General features: G+C 49.2%; 1 protein-coding gene across 4 annotated transcripts in view; it reads left to right on the forward strand.

The window, feature by feature from the left end:
• Positions 1 to 21,434, forward strand: part of FLI1 (Fli-1 proto-oncogene, ETS transcription factor) — a 112,646-nt gene that overhangs the window by 53,005 nt on the left and 38,207 nt on the right. For 3 of the 4 annotated variants that reach the window (XM_036930042.2, XM_036930041.2, XM_036930040.2), the window contains exons 2-4: positions 7,513 to 7,724; positions 16,444 to 16,598; positions 20,757 to 20,960. In XM_036930042.2, coding sequence (XP_036785937.1) covers positions 7,594 to 7,724; positions 16,444 to 16,598; positions 20,757 to 20,960 — 490 coding nt within the window. In that variant the 5' untranslated portion in view covers positions 7,513 to 7,593. The remainder of the gene's footprint in view (positions 1 to 7,512; positions 7,725 to 16,443; positions 16,599 to 20,756; positions 20,961 to 21,434) is intronic. The other variant, XM_036930043.2, reaches the window with a different exon arrangement.

The raw sequence follows: 21,434 nt of genomic DNA on the forward strand, positions 1-21,434 counted from the left end.
CATGTAGTTTCCCTGCCGGGGCTGGTTTGGGCCTCCCCACAGCGTGGTGGCTGGTTCCAGAACTGGACAGCCAAGAGAGAACAAGAGGCAGGTGGGAGTCATGACGCCTCTGATCACCTAACCTTGGAAGTCATGCAAGGTCACTCCTGCCACCTTCTGTTGCTTGAAGCAGTCATGAAGTTCCGCCTGGGTTTAAGGGGAATGGAAATCGAGCCTACCTCCTGATGGGGAATGACAAAGATTGGAGATCTTGCTGTGGCCATTTTGGGGGAAAACCGACCTACCAGATCTGAGCAGGCAGCCCCTGCACTGTGCCCTGCGCAGAGGAGCTTGCATTTAATATTTGGTGACCAATTGATGTTTTATTCTTCCTTATCCAGCTATACAATTTACCTCCTTTTGACTTTTTCTACCTTCCCTCTGCGGGACAGAAATAATGAGCAAGATATGGGGACATGGCCGGCAATTAGGGAAGGGGGAGAGGTGAAAGGCTTGAACTAGCCCGCAGCAGCGGACCCCTCCAGACACTCCCGATGTGACTGCGATGAGACCCTCAGCAGGGCCTGGATGCCCCCCCTGCTGCAGAGCCTCTGGTTTCCAGAACTAGAGGAGACAGAGGATTGTGCTTCCTAGAATCTTGTCTGTATTTTGTATACTCTCTGCCTGGCAGAAGAAGGAATTTCATATCATTATGCAAAGAATGTAATAAAAAGCCAAAGCCAGCAGGCTTCCTGTGGTGGCCCAGAGATTAGCTTTCCAGAGGCCTGGTCTAGGAGTTGAGCAGGGCAGTGGCAGGGAACTTGATCTGGCTGCTTCTGACAGCCCCTTTCACCCACCTCCAGCATAGCTCACCAGCCACAGAAACCCATCCTTACCAGAGTCGGGGCAGAAGACTGGGAAGGTAACGGGAGGACAGCGTAGGATCAGTGCTGCTCAGGAGCCCATGTCTTGGGTCATTTCCTCTGCTAACATGGAAATTCAGCTGAACTGTAAGGATGAGCAAAGAGATAGGCTCTTCCCTCCATCATGCTGTCCGGGACTTTTCCTTCCTTATTTGGCTCATTACTGTGGACTATGTGTGTGTCCTTCCTGCACATGGGGCAGTGACAGAAATTTCTTTCGTGTTCTCCTGAATAGAATGGGAGATCCTCTGGGCACTGTGTTCAGGCTTTCTTCTGCTACTCGGAAGGATTTTCCATCGACTTGGCCAAGCTGTTCAAAGATGCAGCTGTCTGCTCATCACTAGCATCAGTCAGGCCGTCATGTGGCAATCTCCCTATCTCCCGCATCTCCCTATCACTCAACTGACGTGCACATGGAAATAACATTTGACTTAAGCTAAGGAAAGCAAATGTAGCAAGATACATCTGCTAGTATTAAAAAATTAAATTTGAAAAATATAAATTACAAAATACAGGAGTTTTTTTTTTTGATTAATGAATTCACAGGCGTACTCATGATATTCTTCTGGTACTTAACTGTATATGTGATGTATGAACAGCAATATGTAGCTAGCCACCTACTAATTTGATTATTGACTCCAACCCTCCTTTCTTTGCATGACTCTTTAACAGACCTTATTTATGCAATCTAGAAGCCTGAATTTAGAAGCCAGAAAGATAGAGAACTAAGGCTGCTGTGGAACGATGTGGATGGTTTGAAAAGGAAGAGTGGAAACACAGATGAGTGAAGTAGGCTCAGTTCTCAAGAAGCCCACAGAATTCTAATTACAAAATCTGTTATCTCTAAATCTAATTTTGAACCTTAGGCGACCTTGTTACTTTTAAGTAACCAGCGCAGGGGAGAAGAAGGTATATCTCTGCTTGCAATCTGTTCCCCTCCCCCTTTCTCCCACTCAAAGGTTCCCATGCCATCTTTCAGCCCTGAGCTTCTTAAAAAAAAAAATATTTTTTTGTTTGTTAAATTTTAGTATTTACTATGTCCAATGAACTTCAGGCACTTAATTTAGCTACTTCACTTATATTATCTTATTTTTTTCTTTGTTCAAAATCTACCAGGTTAAGGACTGTTATTTATCCCCATTCTACAGACAAAGAAATGAAGTTCTTGGAATATAAATTGTACTAGGTAGTAAATAAGTTACATTAATGAGCAACTGAGGGAGCTTGGATTGGAAATCAAATCTCTCTAACTCCAGAGATTGTGCTCTAAATTACAAAAAAAAAACAAGAATTTTCCTCAAGAAGTTTATAATCTAACTGGGAGTTGAGTGTTAGTGGCTAAGTGCCCAGGCAGCAGACCTGAATTTGAATCCCAGATCAAACTCATTTGCTGTGTGACCTGAGCAAGTCACTTTACTTCTATGAATATCCACTCTCTTATCTGAAAAAAATAGAGGTGGTAATAGCACATCCCTCACAGAATTACTGGGAGGGTTAAATTAGATTATTCATGTAAACAATGCTTTGCACTTAATAAGCTCTTTGATAATTATCTGCTACTATGATGTGTTTTCTAAAATGAGAACACAGTATGTATTCCAAGTTGTGTGCTTACCCAAATGGGTAATCAGGGGAGTCCCACACAAGGTGAGTGTCCCCTGGAGCAGCAGGGGATGAGGGGAAGGCAGGCTGACAGTGTGGTTAGCACTTCTACGGGCAGATATGGCCATCTCCTTAAAGGCTCAGAGCTCACACTGCCCCTCCAAGTAAGTACCCTTGCCTGATTTCTCTGGTACACAGGTCAAGTGGGGTACTGATGTACTGGGCTGCATCTGTGTTTGGAGTCAAGAGATTGTGTGTCTTCCTCTGGGTCTAGGACTCAATTGTGTGCCTCCCTCTGGGTCTAGGACTTGATTGTGTGCCTCCCTCTGGGTCTAGGACTCGATTGTGTGCCTCCCTCTGGGTCTAGGACTCGATTGTGTGCCTCCCTCTGGGTCTAGGACTCGATTGTGTGCCTTCCTCTGGGTCTAGGACTCAGTGGCTGAGGGACCAGAGCATCCTGACTTACAGGCCTAGCCTTTCCAGTGCTCAACAAAGGAAGGGAGCCACTCAGAGCCCAGTTGCTAAGCCAATTCAGGGTATCCTTCCACAGTGACAGCTGTCGGGGTGAGGAGGGACCCCAGAGCTGAGAACCACACAGATTACAGAGTCCACACTTCTGTACTTCCTCCTCTGAAGGCAGTTTATTTGCAGCATGCTCTAAAGCAAGCTACACTTAACCAGCCTTCCAAATAATAACATATCTTCTCTTGAATGACAGGACCATCATTGTGTCCAAAGTCAGAAGAAGGGAAGTCGTTAAAAGCTGAAGGAATTGAATCCCTGAGAAAAGCCTGTGCATTTTTATGTGACTGTTCTTTTTATAGTTAGTCTATCGGCCAAAGGTACATACTTGTCAACAATTTGTCAGTGAAAAGTTCTCGAATACCAACAACGTACTCGTTCTTGTAAAAATTTTTAAGTTGAAGGAGGGGTTTTGCATTCAAACTTTAAAAAGTTCTTAAGAGTTTAAGTAGAAGTAAACAACTTTATAAGACATACGGCAGAAAGTGCAACACGCTGCACGTGGAGGAAACGTCTGCCAGCTCAATGGCACCTTGTCTAAAGGCTGCACCATGGTGCCCACCCTGCAGCGGGGTACCCGCTCTAACTTCTGCGAGGCGCCAGCCCTGACTGACGTGCTCTCAGACGAGTGTGTCAGCCGCAGCGCCCCGGTGCCATGCTCCACGGCATTGCCTCTGCCCTCTGTACACCTGTCCCCGCTCATTGTGCCCACTGCACTGCCTGCCATCATGACCGAGTGTGCTCACCCAGGGCGTGGTCTTGGGATGCTCCCCAAACTCTCAGCCCTGAATGGAAAAGGGGGTGCTATTTCCTTTCAGAGACAGTAAGAACATTCTCCTCCCCACCTCGAATTTTTCACCAGGATCCCACATCAGCTTGGCCAATCTCCCAAATCTATTACTCCCACTTAGTGGTCCTCATTTCCTCCCCACCCAGACAGGGAACCTTCCTCATCTTCTCTCTCTTCCCAGACTCCCCCAACCACTAATTCTTTCTACATACTGTTATGAAAAGAAAAAAAAACATTGCCAATCAATGATTGCAAACAGATGTGTGTGTGTGTGTGTGTGTGCGTGTGTGTGTGTGTGTATACTCACTTGTTTTGAAAGTGTAAAGAGTCGGAGGGCATTATCAGGGAAGGTTTCGTGGAGTAAGGGAGACCTCATGTACCTTACACAGCAGGAAAGAGGGTGTGCATCTAGGTGAAAGGGTACTCCTGGCACAAGGACAAACAAGCTCCAAGACACAAAAAGACAGAGAAGTGTGCATGAGTAGGGCTCTTTGAGTGGAGCAGTGAGGGTAGGAGACAGGAGATGCCCTGTGGGGAAGTCACAAAACTGCTGGGACAATGCTGAGTTCTTGGAAAACAAACAGATGAGAACAGAGTTGCGATGGTCAATACTGAGTGAGCTCTCGGGGGTACATGAGCAGGGGGCCCGGCAGGACGATAGGAGTATTTACAACATTCAAGGGAGCTCTGCCCAGGGAATAAGCACGGTGGACCGGATGAGGGAAGGGTGTGGAAACGTGTAGTCACAGAGGAAAGAGTCTAAAAGAGAAATGTGGCAGGGAGCGCCCAAGGCCTGGACCCTGGGCTGGGACCGGACAGCGAGGGCTCGGTGCTCTGGAGTAAAGCAGGATTCCCTCCTCCAGGGCTGGTGCCACTTGCCTGAGGTTTCCTTTGATTGTAAACTGTATTCTAAAGGAATGTTCTATTCCAAAATGACTTCAAGCCAGTTTTGTACACTTTACCACCCCTGCACTTTGTCCTGTGAATTATTTTTTCTTATTACCTTGAGGAGTCTGTCCATAATCTGGCTCCAGAAAGCCCAGCTTTGTCGCATCGGTTCTCTGTTGCAGCCCCTTTGCTGTGCACCTGGGTCGGCCTTCTGCTTGGCCCCATGGACTTGACAGTCCTGCCTTCTCTTACTTCCTGGCCTGTGCTCTAGGTTTAGCAATGCTAGGATCTTTCACCCTCCACCAGAGCACCACTATCCTCCTTGCCTCAATTATGTATCACCATCTCCACTAACCTAGAGGATGGGAGATGGAAGACATTCTTTAATTGGAAACTCCAAGATTTGTGCATGATCAGCCAAGCCTGAGAGCCACTCCCCAGCAGAAGACAATGCCCAGTTCCTTAAATGCAGGCTGTTGCTGCAGTGGAGCTGGTGAATGTCTTCACCTTTATCACCAAGAGGGCATGTATGGGTCTAGTGGGGTTTTGCATCTCAGTTGCTAGTGTGGAACCTCAGGAATTTCATGGACTCAGGTTCAGCCCCTCGGGAAGACTGTAGTGTTACACTTTGCAACTTGGAACCCCAATACCGTCTGCCTGTTCCAGACTGGTGTTAGATATGGAGCCAGGGATGATAACTGAAATGGTTATAATCAGCAAAAGACAAAGGTTTGAGGAAGCATGGCTTTCCTCGAGCATGACACAGGGCATCAGGTAGAAAATGAAGAAGGAAGATCCTGGCAGATTTTAGGTCTGAATCCTGAGACACTCATTTGGCTGGGGGATATGAGCTTTTCAGGACTGTGCAGGCAGCTCAGCTCTGACACAGCCATCTTGGGCCGTATCTGTGTCACCCAAAGCCTTGGGTGCAGGAGCAAATTTCCTGGAGCATGTTCTAGTAATTCTTCCCTGATTGCAGCCAGAAACAGCCATAGAAGAGCCGTTTTCTTTGAAGTCCAGCTGTCCTCCTGCTAGGGTCGAGAGGGATCCTGGGAGAGGGAGCCGCAGCCAGCTGGTGGAGGGGATTGTAGTCGCACAGGTAGAAGAGGGCTTAAGTTAAGGTGGTGTATGAAAGCTTCCACAAACGACATACCGCAGACTGGGTGGATTGAACAACAAAAATTTATTTTCTCATAGTTCTGGAAGCTGGAAGTCCAAGGTCAGAGTGCGGGCAAGTTCTGAGGCCTCTCTCCTTGGCTTGCAGACGGCCACCTTCTTGCTGCTTCTCCATGTGGGTGTCTCTCCCTGTGTGTCCAGATATCTTCCTGTTACAAGGACACCAGTCATGTTGCATTAGGGCCCACCCTAAGGACCTCATTTCAACCTAATCACCTCTTTAAGGGCTCTCTCTCCAAATACAGTCAGATTCTGAGGTGCTGGGATAGGGGTTCAACATATGATCTAAGGGAACAATTCTGAGATGAGCAGGCAGGGCTGGGAGCGCACCTGGCTCTCTGGGCCTAAGACAATCTTTCCTTGAACACTAACAAATATCCTAGCTAACATGTATTAGGTGTCACTATATCCCAGAGACAGTTCTAAGCATTTTTTATGCATTATTCCACCTCATCATTATGATTATAGATTGTATAATTATAGATTACATAGATCATAAATTAATTCTAGGTTAGATATTGCTACCTTCTTTTCTGAAGAGGAGGGCTTAAGTTAAGGTGAAAAAGCAGTCAACTGAAAAGCAGTCAACTTACTTTGGGGTAATTATTACTTGATATAGTGACCAACGCACCCCAGTCCATGACCTGGGGTCCCTGTGATTTGCAGTTTCTTGGAACAATGGGAGAATCTCATTATCTTGGTTGGTGGAAGACCTCTGGAAAGTGCCAGATTTCTTTCTCAATGCAGGAGCTCCACAAGCCAAGCCTGTGTCAGTCTGTGGCACTGGAGCAGGGAAGACAGGACAACCCCTTACAGAGGGACTTCCCTTGACCCCCCACCCACATAGCTGAGATTCCTCCCTCGCTCTTGGGCAGCCGTAATTATAAATTTAAGACTGGAAACTGTCATCTCAAGGAGTCAGGCAAGAAAGCATGACGGATGCTCCAGTCCCGGGGAGGCTGGCGGCCTCCCATCCGAACCATGGATGTGTACGAGGCACCAGGGGGCCCTGCAGACAAGCTAAATATCTGTACCTAGAGCTTCTCATTTATCACCTGTTAACTCTGAAAAAGCTATTCTTATTTCTGTTTACAGATAAGGAAACTGAAATTAGACAGGCCACAACCCTGGACCCCACCCTTCCCTTGTGTGACCTTGAGCTAGATACTTAACCTCTCTGGGTGGGTCTCACTGGCCTCACCTATAAAATAAATGTTCACTTTCATATCCACCTCTAGCTTGACTGTTCCACACACCTAGAAGCATTTCTGCTCATGCCTGAAGGAGCCCACCATTCAAGAACCGCTATGACACTCCATGTGCACACCAGAGCCACACTGCCTGGCCTCTGCTCCCCATCCTTGGCCTCTGCTCCACATCTTGCTTTCTGGGGTCCCAGCCCACAGACCCAACAGATGAACACATTCGTATGGGTCCCCATTGCCACCTCACGGCCCAGACTCCCTCCTCACCCAGGGTAACCTGCAGAGAACCCCAAGTTTGCATATGAGTAAACTTGCCCCCACAGTGTGGGCCAGTCAGCAATCCTGTCAGCTCAAAGGGAGAGTGGGTGAAGGGTGACACTGGGTGAAGAGTGACACCAGCTTTCTCCCTCCTTCTGTGACCCTCCAGGAGGCTCTGTCGGTGGTGAGCGACGACCAGTCCCTCTTTGACTCCACGTACGGAGCAGCGGCCCATCTCCCCAAGACCGACATGACCGCCTCAGGGAGTCCTGACTACGGCCAGCCCCACAAAATCAACCCCCTCCCACCACAGCAGGAGTGGATTAATCAGCCGGTGAGGGTCAATGTCAAGAGGGAGTATGACCACATGAATGGATCCAGGTAAGCCCACCAGGCCTGTGCTGCTCAGGGGAGGCACAGCCGGCTGCCAGGGGTGGGCTGGTGGAGGGTGGGCAGAGACACGCTTGCTCCGCAGGTGTCAGAGGCGGGCAGCTCCAGACTAAAGTGGCTTCTGGCGCCCGGGCGTCTGCAGTAGACGGGGCCCTGGTGCTGGGCTTGGGGGCCCGAGTTCATCCCTGGAGAGCTGATACGAGCAGGGTGGGGGCCGGAGCAGGGGTAGGAGCCCACTTGGCTCTCTGGGCCCCGATGTAACCCGCAGAGGCCAGGTCAGGGTCAGGCTCATGACCCAAAGCTTGGATACTTCTAGAATGCCTATTTTGTGTCCGTTCCTCTTGGAGATAAGTTAGTGATGAGAGGCCCTTCCCTGCCCTGCTGAAGACACTTAACCTTCCCATGTGGGTCTCACCCGAGCAAAGGTAACCAAAGATTCCTAGAGTAAAAGTCCGGAAGGGATGACAAAAGTGAACACATCTTAGGGCTCACTGCCAGAGAACACACCACACTTGGGAAATGTGTTCAAGGTTGGTGGTGGCCAGAGCAGGTCACACTTTGCTTGTATAAACAGAGGGAGGCAAGTCCAGGGGGAGGAAAACGACAGGTGCAGAAAGGGCACGCCTGGTGGGAGGGCAGCCCAGGGTCCAGGCCCAGCTCTCTGAGCACCGTCTCCCTCCTTTCTAACATAGGACTGCAGAATTTACCCCTTCATAGGCTGGTTACAAGGGTTAACTGATGGTGTAAGGGAAGGACCAGGAGAGTGGCAAGGACTCAAAAAGTGCCCCTTCGTGGTTGTGATCAACACAAGCACAGGCTTCAAAGAGAGGAAACAGTCACGTCATTCATGAAACACCAGACAAGCCAAGGGACCTATGGCACAGGGAGATGAAGGTGAAAGTTAAAGGAGGACCCCAAAGGAAAGCTAAGAAAATATGGAATTTATCTCCCATTCAGACTTCAAATATAGACATGACATTTAACATCATCAGAACTGTGATTTAAGACTAGAAAACTGACACTCACGGTGCACAGAGTGGGGGAAGGGAGAGTCAGAAAGATAAGGTAAGAAGTTAGTGAAATATCCCAGATAAGAAATGACAAAGTTCTGAACTAGAATGATGGCAATGATTGGGGAAAAAAAAGGGGGAGGATGCATGAGGGACCTAACTATCAGGGATAATTACCAGGCTTGGATGAATAAATACCGAAGCATGTGGATGGAGCCTGTGCGAGGGATGGAATCAAAGATGCCTGAAGCTTGGCTGTTTCCAGGAAGGATGGTGTGTTAGCAGCCACAGGAGGTGGGAAGAGGAAATGCTTTGAGATGAGATGTCAATGCTCCCTGTGAGATCCATCGTGAGCAATCAGTAGAACATCCAGATAAAAATGTCTACAAGGCTTTGGAAAACGAAGCTCAGATAGTATTTTAGGGCTGGAATTTAGGTTTGGGAATCATCTCCAAAGAGTTTTAACTGTGAACATGGATGAGGTCACCAAGGAAGCAAGTCTAGAGGTGGGAGAGCAGGGAGGGAGGGTGCAGCTGAGAGGAGACATCCTTCAGACAGCCCCTGGGCTCAGACCTGCCTGTGGGAACACTCAGCCCTGCCCACACTTCAGTCCAGCTAACCAAAACCAGTTACTGGGATCCCAGCCACCTTCCCAGAGTCTAGGGTTTCTGGAAGGCTCAGAGGTTCTGAGCCAAGAGCCCTGCAAGTGAATGTCTCTCCACATAGACACTATTCCTCCCAGTGTAGATAGGCATAGTTTGTCAAATGTTTTTCCATATTATCTTATTATTTGCTCCCCACCACTATCCTATGGCGGAGAAATTATAATTACGTTTTAACGTGATAAAGACAAACTGGACTTCGGAGGGGTGTGTGTGGGGGGAGGAGGAGCTACATGGCTTGTCTAAGAATTTGGAGGAGGCAAAGCCAGCACGGAATCCCAGGCTCTCCGATCCCCAGGCTTGTGGGCCACCTCTGTGTCCCCCCGACCCCCCACCTTCATGTGGTGTTTCTGCATTCATTGTCCCGCTCTGCCAACAGCCACCCCAGCAGCCAGACGGGCAGTTGGGCTGTGCTCTCCAACCTGCCTGACCACGGGCGCCCCTGATGATTGTTGAAAATCCAGCTTCCGCCCTTGGAGTGTGTGTGTGCTGCAGCCTGAATCCACCCGCTGCCCAGCCCCCCGGCCCCTCCGGGTCTGAGCCAGCAGCCAACTCTCCCTAGGTTAGCCTCCCTGCAGTCTGTTCCTCAGACTGCAGCTAGGCATCCTCTCAAAACATCTAACTCTCTCACTCAGATCCTTTAATAGTTACGACAGAATCTCAAGTCCTTCACACGCCCCGACATTCCTCCGACACCCCCTTCACCACCACCCTGTCTCACCCCTTCCCTCCACACCAGCCACACAAGACTCCAGCTTCTCTTGGGCTCCAAGCATGCTCCTGCCTCAGTCTCTTCCCTTGTGTTGCTTCCTTCTGGAACATTCCTACTCCATCTAGTCATATGACTCTCACCCTCACTTATTTCAGGTCTCTGCCTGAATGTCACCTTCTCAGAGGCCTTCCCTGCATCTGATCAAAAACAGCAGCCGTCACCCTGTACCCTGCCTTGATTCCTCTGCTTAGCTCCTCCTGACGGTCGTCACATCCCTCGCTAAAATGTGGGTGGGGCTTTGTCTCATTCATTGTGCATGCCTGGCACAGGGCAGGTGCAAATAGTGGTTAAGTGACTACGTGAGTGAATGCGTGGCTAACTGTACTCAAATGCGAAGGTGCTTATTCAAAGTCCTGTAGGTCATTAGTGTACAAGCCAGGGCAGAGACCTAGGTCTGCTGACAGTGCCCAGACGGAGCCTGTGTCTGTGCTCAGGTGAGCCTGCATTGGTGAGCGGACTGCTCCCTCGCCTGCTACCAGGGCAGCTTCAAGCACTCCAAGATGCTAATCCTGAGCAAAAAGCCTCCTCCAAGGAGATCAAGTTCAGAACCCACTTGCCAGCTTGTGCTGGCTCCCGTCACACCAGAAGCCAGCCAGAGGAGAGCTGTATACTCGCATGGCTCTTGCTGCTCTTGATCGGCCTGTCTTGACCCAGGCCATCGGCAGGTGACAGAGTAGGTTCAGAAATACCGATGTATTCTCACCCACCCTGGGGAAGCAAAGAAGGTAGGTGGACTTACAGAGCCAAGCAGGTTAGGCACAGCCATCACCAGTGCCTCATAAATATCCTCTAAATGCTCACAGGTGAGCGCAGCTGGTAGGCAGCAGGGAACAAGGATTTTCAGAAAAATGTCTTTACTTAAGATGGAACCATGTCAGATCCTATTATCTGTTTGCACAAAAAGAAATAACATGTTGAAATAGAAGCCAGGCTACTTAAATCTCCTGTCCTCAACCCTGGGCTTCTCCTATTCCCTGAGTATTATTGAAAATGGCACCTTTAATGCCAAAGATGAGTCCTAACTTGAGCTGAGAAAACCAAAGCAGAGTAAGCAATTCGCTATCTCTTGGCTCATGGGCTAGATTTGTGCTGCCAGTGAAGCAGCCACTAGCCACGTGTTGCTTCTGAGCACTTGCATTGTGGCTAGTCCAAAACTGATGTGTGCTCAAATTGTAAAATACACACTGGATTTAGAACGCTTAGTGGGGAAAAACACGTAAAATATTTCATTTTTAATATTGATTATGTTGAAGTTATTTTCTTTGGGTTGTATTTTGTTAATACATTAGGACACTTTAATATATTATGAAAATTCATTTCACCTGTTTTTAATTTTTAAAATGTGGCTGCTACTGAAAATTACATGTATTCACTCACATTTTACTTCAGTTGGATGACACTGGGCTAGCATGTTTTGTACTGTCCCGTGATTCGCAGTGAATGTTCCCTGTGTTTATGCTGACGTGGGGTTTCTGAGTTACTTCATGCTTATTGGAGACCCCATAGATATTTGAGTCTCTGGAGGAGGTATTCTGCATGCTTTTGACTACAGGGCTTTTCTTGCTTTTTCTCCCAAGAGCGAGTCATCTGGACAGGGGCACAGGGTCAAGTGGAGAGACTGAGGTCTGAGGAGCTCAGAGAAAGTTGCGCGTGCCCATGTTGTGGGAGGTGTGCTCTCTTTCTCCGTATCTTCCTGTTGTGGTTGAATCTGTTAGGGTGAGTTGTTCTTGAAACAGCATAGGTTCTGTGTTGAATGTAGACTTTAGCCACTTGATCCATGCTGTGGTCTGCAAATAACTCTCAGCTGCAGCCTGTCTCAACCATGGTGTTATGGGAAAACACACCATGAAGGAAAGAATATCAGTTTATGGAGGAGAAAGGCAGGGAATTGCTTGCCTCGTGTGCCTGGCATGAAGACCCTGAGCCTGGTGCAGTCTGTCCTGACACTCCCCAGACTCCCCAGCAGGACCCAGATGCCCTCATTAGACACCGGGAGACTTCCCATTCCACATAGAGGAAGACCAGCCTGCAACTTCTGCCTCTCTGACCACTGCACCTTCCTAAGGTGCTTCCTAAGGTTCAGAAGTGGCAGTAGGCAGCATGTTGCCCATACCCTGGTTGGAAAGCCATACTCAGGATTCTGGAGAAGCTAAGAGCCTCTGCTATATAGGTGATGAAAATAGCTGTTGGGTTAGGGTTATGGCTGTATTATGGATGATTTTTTTTCTTTTCTTGACATTTGCTTTTAACTCATTGCATCTCCTTTTCAAAAACAACAAGTCATATGCACATATCTAAGCATGGATTCTATGAAATCCAAAAGACAAAATAGGTTTGCTTAATTCATATACAATGTACACATCACATGGAAGACAAACATGGTCCTTAGGCAACTGTGTGGTTTGGGTGGCTTTTGAAACTTTGCACTAGCTGTGTGAATACTGGGGGTCCATTGACAGTAAGCCAGGGCTGCAGAATTATGGGCCTGGCTAATACACCCTGAGTTACGCTGCTCTGAGTTGAGTGCAAAGTTAAAAAAGATGTTTGTATAGCCTAAAGGGGCAATCTTTGGGAGAAGTCGTTGAAATCTCCTTTTCTCCAAAGACTTGAGATTTCTCAATTTGTTTTAAATTGCTTAACAGTTTGCAAGACCCTTTTGGAAATCACCGGTTGTATTTTCAAGCAATGTTCACTGAACACACAAAAGTAGAACCAGAGTAGTAAAGCGCTCATGTCTGGTGGTGAATATACAGGACAAGGCTGCAGGGCCTGTGTCACTGTCCATGGCCTCCCTGCCATGGCTTCTGTTGCCCTGAGATGGAGATGCTCTGAGTTACACTCTGCTGTATTGTGGCAGCCTCAGGCCCTCTTGTCACCTGTCCCAGTGCTGTCAGCTGCCTGTGGGCCCCCACCTCATGTAGCTATAAGAGCAGCCCTCAATACAAATTAGCAGCAGTGTAGGCGAGCTGAATGGCAAACCTCTTGCCCTGGATCTGGACCCTCTCGCCTTCTCCCTCTTGTTTTCATTGGGCTCTTCACAGGCGCCAGCTGCCTCTTTAAAGAGCAGCCTTTAGGCTGTGCTTCACCTGTCCCTGCCTTAACAGTACTGCCAAGGATAGCTGCATACAAGACACATGCTTTGTGGCAGAAGCACAGTGCCCCGGAGCTCGGAGCTTGAGCACAGAGGGCAGGGTGGTGGCGAGCCAGCAGTAAAGATATGGCCTTCCTTCCTTCTCTCCCGAGCAGTTGTAAGAGGGTCGGCCTGGACAGGTGTGGTGGTCCAGGGTAGGTGTCAGGCTCCTCCTAGAGGGCACCCCTTTGCAGATGCTAGCAGACAGGTTTGGGACCAAAGACAGGCCCTTGTTCCAGAGGAGAAACACCCAAGGGTGGGCAGCCAGACAGACCACCTTGCACAGTGGGGGAGCAGGTATGTCCACTAGGGCTGAAGGAAGGAGAGAGGAGGAAATAGAAATATGAGAAGTTCTGTGGGATAGGGAACAAGGAGCTTCCAGCCCCTGTACGACCACAGTGGTCACCCCAGTCAGACAGCCCAGTCCTGGGGTGGTTCCCCTGTCTTTCTCTGGGAGCTGGCTGCTCCTAGTCCTGGGAGCCCACCTGCCCAGGAGGCTCCTCCTCTCACCAGATTACGTTCCAGGCAGCTTTTAGCAAATGCATTCACTTTTCAAATTTAGTTTTCTTACTCCTGGTACCAAGGACTGGCTCTGCCACAGGTCACTTCATTTGGATGGTTTCTGAAGTCCTGGCTTCTCACCTCTGCATGGCAAGAGGTCAGCTTTTAGCTCAGAAATCCCCAGGGGCCTGGCTGATGTGGAAAAGGCATTTTCAAAACCCATGTGGAAGCATCTCCTCTTCCCTCTCGCCTGAGTGGAAGGGACAGAGGGAGGTCCGGCTGAAAGTTCTCTCATCCCTGCCCGTGGCCCTTGGGCGGTGGTGCCCCCCCGCGCCCCCACCCCACCCCTGGGAAGTGTGTGCTCTGGCAGCCCCACCCTCTGCCACGGATTCCCAGCCAATGCAAATGTTGCTGCCTTGGTTGAAGGCCAGCTTAATCCTCCAAGCTTGGTTGTTTCACAATGGACAAGTATGCTGGGAAAGGCTGCCAGACCTTGGTGGCGTGTGTGTGTGTGTGTGTGTGTGTGTGTTAGGGTGGGCACGTGCATGCATGTGTGTGTATGTGTGTCTGTGCGTGCTTTCACGTGGGTATGTGTGTACACATGCCAGCTTGCGGTTAGCCGTGAGGAGGGTGGCGGGCCCCGTGCTCAGGCAGAGCTCAGCTCAGACACAGGACCAGGGTCTTTCTGGGACTGCTTCATCTCAGGCCAAGTCCTTCAACAGCAGAAGCCAAAGGGCCAAACTCTGGTGAAAAGCCCTATGTGCTACCGCCTCCCCTCCGACTGCCATGGGGACATTAAACCTTCAACAATCTGGGGCTCTGATGGCTGGTTCTTGGTTCTCTGCCTGGAAAAACAGTAGGCGAATAGTAAAACCTTAAATTCTAACATGTGTAAGTTATACATCTTATTTTCATTTTCAGCCCATGTTCCCCTCTGTCAGACATCAGGAAAAAATTACTGTCTGACTTCTAATATCTCTGTGGAGCATTTATCTCCCAGCTATGATAAGTGATCTGCAATATTTTTTTCCTTTCAGATTAAGAAACAAATTCATTTAATTTTCTTTATTGAATGTGCTCAGGCCACCCCCACCCTGCCTGAGTCCTGCCCTGCTGGGCCATTGCCCCTTCTTCTGTGTTGGTGTCTGCTCTCCGCCTGGTGGAGCTGCCGTCACCGTGCCACGGGAAGGGTGAGGCCCTATCTGGCACGGCCCTGCTCCTTGAGGCCCCAGGATGGCCCGGCCCTGCCCACAGCAGAGGGCAGCAGCCAGGCCTTTGGACATCCCAGAGTGGTTCTGTGGTCCAGGGCTGGACGGCTGTAATCTGAACCTTATCTGAACTCCTTGGTCTGAAGGCCTGGTTTGGAGCTCTTGAGAGAACTGGCTGTCTCCCAGGTTGCCAGAGCCGAGCTTCCTGCTCAGGGTAACCACAGCTGCAGTCTTTCTTGGCCTCCTAGCCATTTCCTTTGGTCCTGCTTGCTGGTGGAGTGACAGAATGGAAGCTAGGGTAGGGCAGGATGGCATTTCCATGGGTGCTGTGCCAGGGGACATGGGGAGTGAACTGCTGGCCTGCTCTGTGGCACCAGGTGGCCACAGTAGGGTATCAGCTCCGATGACCACACGGCTGCTCGTTGCTGAGCTGAAACCAATGAGCTGCTCTCTGCACCTATGTTGTAAAATACCAGGTCTTGATCAGGCTGTGCCCTTCTAGATTAAGGTGGAGGATTTACTCTGTCTCTTGTGCACTTCCACATATGTCTGTGAGCTTGGTGGCCAGGGCTGCAAAATGCTGCAAGGGCCACAATCTATCTGTCAGGTTGAAGTTTTTGGATCCTATTCCTCCATGTGGCAACCAGCTCTTTTGCATATATGTGTTTTGATAGAGAAGTCTACCACCAAAGACCTGAATCCTGCTTCCACCTTTACTAGCTGTGTGACCCTGGGCCAGTCACCTCACCTCTCAGTTTCCTTAACCTTGAAGTCATGTCTATCTTGGAAGGCTATTGGGAAGTTCAGATAGAATACCATATGAGGAATGCATTAAAATTCTATAATGCAATAGAAATAGCTCATTCAGAAAACATGTATCACTCACCCCTATGTAAGGCACTATATGGCACTGAGATTAAAAACAGAAAGTAATATCACCATTTCAGGCAACTCCCAACCCAGCAAAGGGCAGAGCACATGCCAGACTAACAATCACCCCGTGTGACAAGGCCTAGAACCAAGGCAGAAACGACGTGAGGTGGGACTGTGAGAAGCCCTATCTGCAGCAAGGCCTTGTGTACGTGAAAGCTGCCCAGAAACAAGGCTAAAAATGTGAGCTGCAGTCAGCCTGGGAGGGCCGCAATACTGTCCTAAGAGGTGCAGACGCTCATCTGAGGGCAGTGAGATGCTGCCAAGAGTTTTTAAGTACCACAATTATAGGATTGGGCTGGGATTTGACAAAAACTCTGGTGGCAGCGTGGAGGATAGAAATAAGGCAGCCCCAGCACCGTGGGCACCATGACACCAAATGGGGCTGGGAAATGGCCGCAGCACTGTCCGAGCCATTGGCTGGGGCAAGCTTCCCGCGCTGTGCGGAGAGCAGGGGCGGTGGTGACTTCCGCTGGGCTTGTGTCCTCTCACTCTAGGGAATCTCCGGTGGACTGCAGTGTTAGCAAATGCAGCAAGCTGCTTGGGGCAGGCGATTCCAACGCCATGAACTACAACAGCTACATGGACGAGAAGAATGGCCCGCCTCCTCCCAACATGACCACCAACGAGAGGAGGGTCATCGTCCCTGCAGGTACTCTGGCTTCTGGCTGGTGTCTGTGTCCTCACTCTTCTGGGCAGTAGTTGAAGAACAGGCCTATCCCCTTGAGTACCTGGTACCCTGTGCTTTATGGAAATGCTTACTTGGAAAAGTGGCTTTTCTCACCTTCCTCTTGGCTGTCCTTGTGGACAGTATCCCAAATGTCCTGAAGTGCACAGTCCAGAAGCCCTGCCCCTAAACAGGTCACATCAAAGATTCTGCCTCTGTGCCGGGAACCCTAGGATGAGGCTTGCAGGGAGCCTCTGAACCCAAAAGGAATCCCACCAACTCCCGGACGTGCCCACCCTGCTTCACGGAGCAGCGTGGCAGCAGGGGGCTGCCGTGTCCATCAGGCATGTACTTCCTGGCATCTGCAGGAGGTCATGTCCACCATTCCAAAATTACAGCCAGCACTTTCAGTTTCAGAATAGCAATAACTATATTTAACAAATGGAGCACCTTCACATGTGTGCAGCAAATTATGTCACTCTGTAAAAATAGCTTGTTTTTCCTTGGCTTTGGTGCTGTTGCTTACAGAAAATAAAATCATTGTTCACACCTTCAGTCCATTGGCTGGACTCTGTGCCTGGGCCAGTCCAGCAAACTCAGCCGCCTGGTCTAAAAGGGAATCTGAAAACTGCAACGTGTAGGGTCGGTGCCAGGTAGAAGGAGCAAGAACATCCAAGAAATCTTAAGCAAAACGAGTTACAGGACAGGGATTAAAACTGATCTTATCAAAATAACTTCACCAAAAAGGCAAAATCCCTTCCATTTGGAGAAGTATAAATGCAGCTGGGTCTGAGGGCAAAGGATTAGACATCTCTTTGGGGTGAACCAAAGGAATGTGCCTGTTGGTCGAGAAGGTATGGTGTGTAATGGGTCTCTCCTTCGAGGCCCTTTGGGCTTGTTTTCCATGGGAAGTTGTGTCTCACCATCCCCAAGGACTGCAGCCTACAGCCCCATCCACGTGCTCTTGGCCCCATTCGAGGGGGCAGGAGGTGTGGGGACTAAAGGGTGGGCTAAAGGGAATTTTTCTCTGCCCATTAGGACTTAAGAACTGTTCATAAAGCATTTCTCCAGCATGTGACCTCACAGGGGAAGAGGAAGAATTGCTCCCATTCCTTGGGCACTTCCCAGGGACTAGCACCATGTATAGAGAGAGAGCGCTTGGTCTACATTCTGCTACTTTCATCATTTGTTTCACCTCCTCCCTCCCTCAGAACACCAGCTAGGACTGTTCAGCTCACGTGCATTTGTAAGGCCCAAAAAAGCGGTGTCTCTACCCTTCTCGCCGATAGGAGTCGGACAGTGGAACTGCACTGCGGGTGCCGCGGTGGGAACTGCTCTTGATTCCCCAAAAGGCAAACCTAGTCTCAGCAGGACTTTGCTCATTTGATAGCAAACGGCCTTTCTTTGCCAAACAGTGGCCATCGTGGGAAGGTATCTTGAGGATTGAAGAATTAGGGGCAGAGACCGTCTCTGAATCAAATGTTGACACCATCTCATTTCCATTTGGGATGGGGAAGGGGACCCAAATGGCCATACTGCTTGGTTGACTCTTCAACACTGAATTGGTGTTGAAATGCTTTCAAAAGGAATATCAAAATGTCAGTCTTCAGTGGGCCAAGGTAACTATAGCAGTAATAACACAAGTAACAAATTCCTGTCAAAGGGTTTCTAAAGCACTAGTGTCCTGAATTCGCTAGCGATGGATTTGCCTCATTATTTTACCTCTGGGTAGACCTTTAAGCATTATCCTCAGACGTTTTGGCTTCCTCCAGGTCATGAGGGAAAGTCTCATTTGGGCGAGTCCACAAATCAAAGCAATAAAACATTGGTGGAACAACCTATTGAATTTATGGTGAGATTTTAAGACAAGTATAAACGAGGGCCCTAGTTAATCACCAGTTCCAAGCTCAGATGGGAAGAAACCAGGACTAAATCATCCAGGCAATACATTTGGAAGAGTTTAGCATGATCCAGAGTGGAAGATTTATAATTCATTGTGCTGTAAATGGAGAGGAATAATATTGTGACAGGGCCCAAAGCAAGGGAGGAAATAATTAAATAAATAATACATGGTGTGAAATTGAATTGGAGGCCTTGGACACCGAGAGGGAAGAATTAGGAGAAGATCAGATGAAATAATAAGCAACATAGCACCCCCACCCCCATTTTTTTTTTTTAGAATTCTAAAACAGTGCAAAATTATTTCCATTTACCAATGATCCATGCCTAATTATTTTTGGGAAGTAAGAGTAAAACAAAGCCCCAAGTTTACCTGAGAGAGAGAGAGAGCCTTGCACAATGGGGCCTTAAGGAGCTCTGGTTTGGGCATTTTAGCAGAGTAACTCCCAGGTGAGCTAAGGCAGGATGGTGAGAAGGCAAGAGGATAGGCGCTGGGTGGGGGGCACCTACCCCCAAACTAAGTGAAGTCGTAGTAGGACTTTGATTGGAGCCCCAGCTCAGACTCAGACTTACGGTTGACCTAGAGCTCAACCTTTCAAGACTCCACAGTCCATCTGTAAAATGAAGATAAAAGCCATTTTGCAGGGCTGACTTTCTTGATAAGTGAGAAATAGGATGAGTGGAATAGCTGGCAGGAGGCCCCTCAAGTCTGGGCTGCTGCTAGTTGCTAGGCACTGGATTGCTGGCGTGACACTCAGACCCGTAACCCCAGATGCTCCTCTTCTATCGCCTCCTCTTTGGGCAGCCCCTCTACCCACAGGAGCAACTCCTTGGCACAGGCTGGCAGGGGCACTGTGCAGAGCAGACTCAACCCCTGCCGCCCAATGCTCACATATGAAAACCCAGGAGAAATGGGGAGCCCACACCGAATAAGGGCCATCAGCAGAAGCTCTGAGTAAAAGCACTAGGGAATCCGCCTCTAGCAGCCCAGCGATCCGCTGTCAGGGAGACATAGAATCTTGTTGCTTTCCCCATGGCCACTCTTAATCATTGGAGTCTGATTCCCATTTTTGCCAAGTACCTTCACAGACTCTTAGAATGAGAGGGAGAGGTGGCTAAAAGATAGCACAGATATTCCTACTAAATAAACATGCTGGGGAAACAGGCTTAGTAGAACCTGGGAGCTGACATCTGACATGTATGTCAAGTCTCCTTCCCTCCTCCGGGAAGCCTTCCATGACTTTCCACATCCAACTATTCCCGTCCACCTATGATTCCTTCAACTACTACCACAAGATCTGTTGCTTACTCAGGTGCTTTCCTACCTAAGGAAAGGTGGATAGGTCTTTCATGAAACCAAGAGCCATGTAGTTGTCTTCTATGATGAGCATATTTAAGATGCTTATCAGATTCACTAATGATTGGTTGCCAGAGAAAGAAATGGCTTTCAGACTGTGATAAATGATAAGATATAAGGGCTCTTTCTACCATGGAACCTGCTGGAATTCCACCCAGCACTCAGAGCACACACTCCCCTCACACACCCCCCGAGCTGAGCAGCCATGAGGGCTCAAGAGGAAAGCACCTCAGTCCTTAGGTTATTTATGTTCACCCAAAGACTGAAAGGTTTTCTCTCTCCAACACCGTTTCTCATCTTCAGGGATTTAAATATCCTGAAAAAGTTTTAGGGATGATCTGGGAGAAATTTCAACACAACTATCTCTAAAAGGAAAAAAACCCAGATTGCAGTTATACTAACGCCTCATACTGCTGGGTTTTCTAACCGTAAAGATGGAAGTGCAGTGAAAGCATGTACATATGCATTCTTCTCTGCAGCCGTCTGAGAGGTCGGTGCTCTTCCCTGACAGCATTAATGTCCCTAGGCTACAGATGGGCTCCCTTTCCAGAGACATTGGTCTGTGCGACTCTGCTTATTTTCATTTTGATGCCATCCTTTCTCAGGCCAAGGTTTCAACTGCCCTCCAGAAACTTTAAAGAGAGCGTCCTGTCAGGATGTATAGTGAGACATCCAAGAACCTCCCACAGTGCTAAGTGGTTCAGGCAGCGCCGGATGCGATGGGGCCAGATCAGAGTTCTGGAAGGACCCTCTGGGAGGGAACCTTTCCCACTGAGGGAGGGACGTGGGAGGGAGCCAGGGAGGAAGGAGGGAAGCTACCCAGCCTTTGTGAACGGGAGGGAGCCTTGGCCCCTGCCGCCCTTGCTAACAGGTCCTCTTCCCTGCAGACCCCACGCTGTGGACACAGGAGCACGTGCGGCAGTGGCTGGAGTGGGCGATCAAGGAGTACGGCTTGATGGAGATTGACACGTCCTTCTTCCAGAACATGGATGGCAAGGAACTGTGCAAAACGAGCAAGGAGGACTTCCTCCGAGCCACCTCCCTCTACAACACAGAAGTGCTGTTGTCACACCTCAGTTACCTCAGGGAAAGTAAGTGCCCTGTTTCTGGGATGCAAAATGCCCCTGGAACATTCCACCCAGGTCCCCAGTCTGAAGGGCTGCTCCGAATGAAGACTGGTTTCCCATGGAGCCAGCCCCAGGAAAGGAAACCGGCCCCTCTGCGGTCGGCTTGTTGGGCAGGTGCTGCAAGGGTGGCACATTTGCATCGGTAAAGTTGCCAGGGTCCCATTGGCTCCTGTAGACCCTGTGAGGGGGCCAACCAGTCCTGGAGCACCAGGGGAAGTGAAGTAGGGAATGGAGGAAACACAGGGAGCTGGGGCCCCGTGGGGCCTGCCAGAGGCTCATCCCACTCTTGCCATGAGACCCCCTTTCCAGAAACTACTCTGCCCTGTACCTATTAATAGATAGATGCCTTGGATGGCATTTTCCCAAGCATTGATTTGAAGTTCCTACGGTAAACTCTAGATTCACAGATTAAGGTTTTGAAAGTGTACACATTAACTT

This window comes from Manis pentadactyla, chromosome 13, assembly GCF_030020395.1.
Source record: "Manis pentadactyla isolate mManPen7 chromosome 13, mManPen7.hap1, whole genome shotgun sequence".
Lineage (NCBI taxonomy): Eukaryota > Metazoa > Chordata > Mammalia > Pholidota > Manidae > Manis > Manis pentadactyla.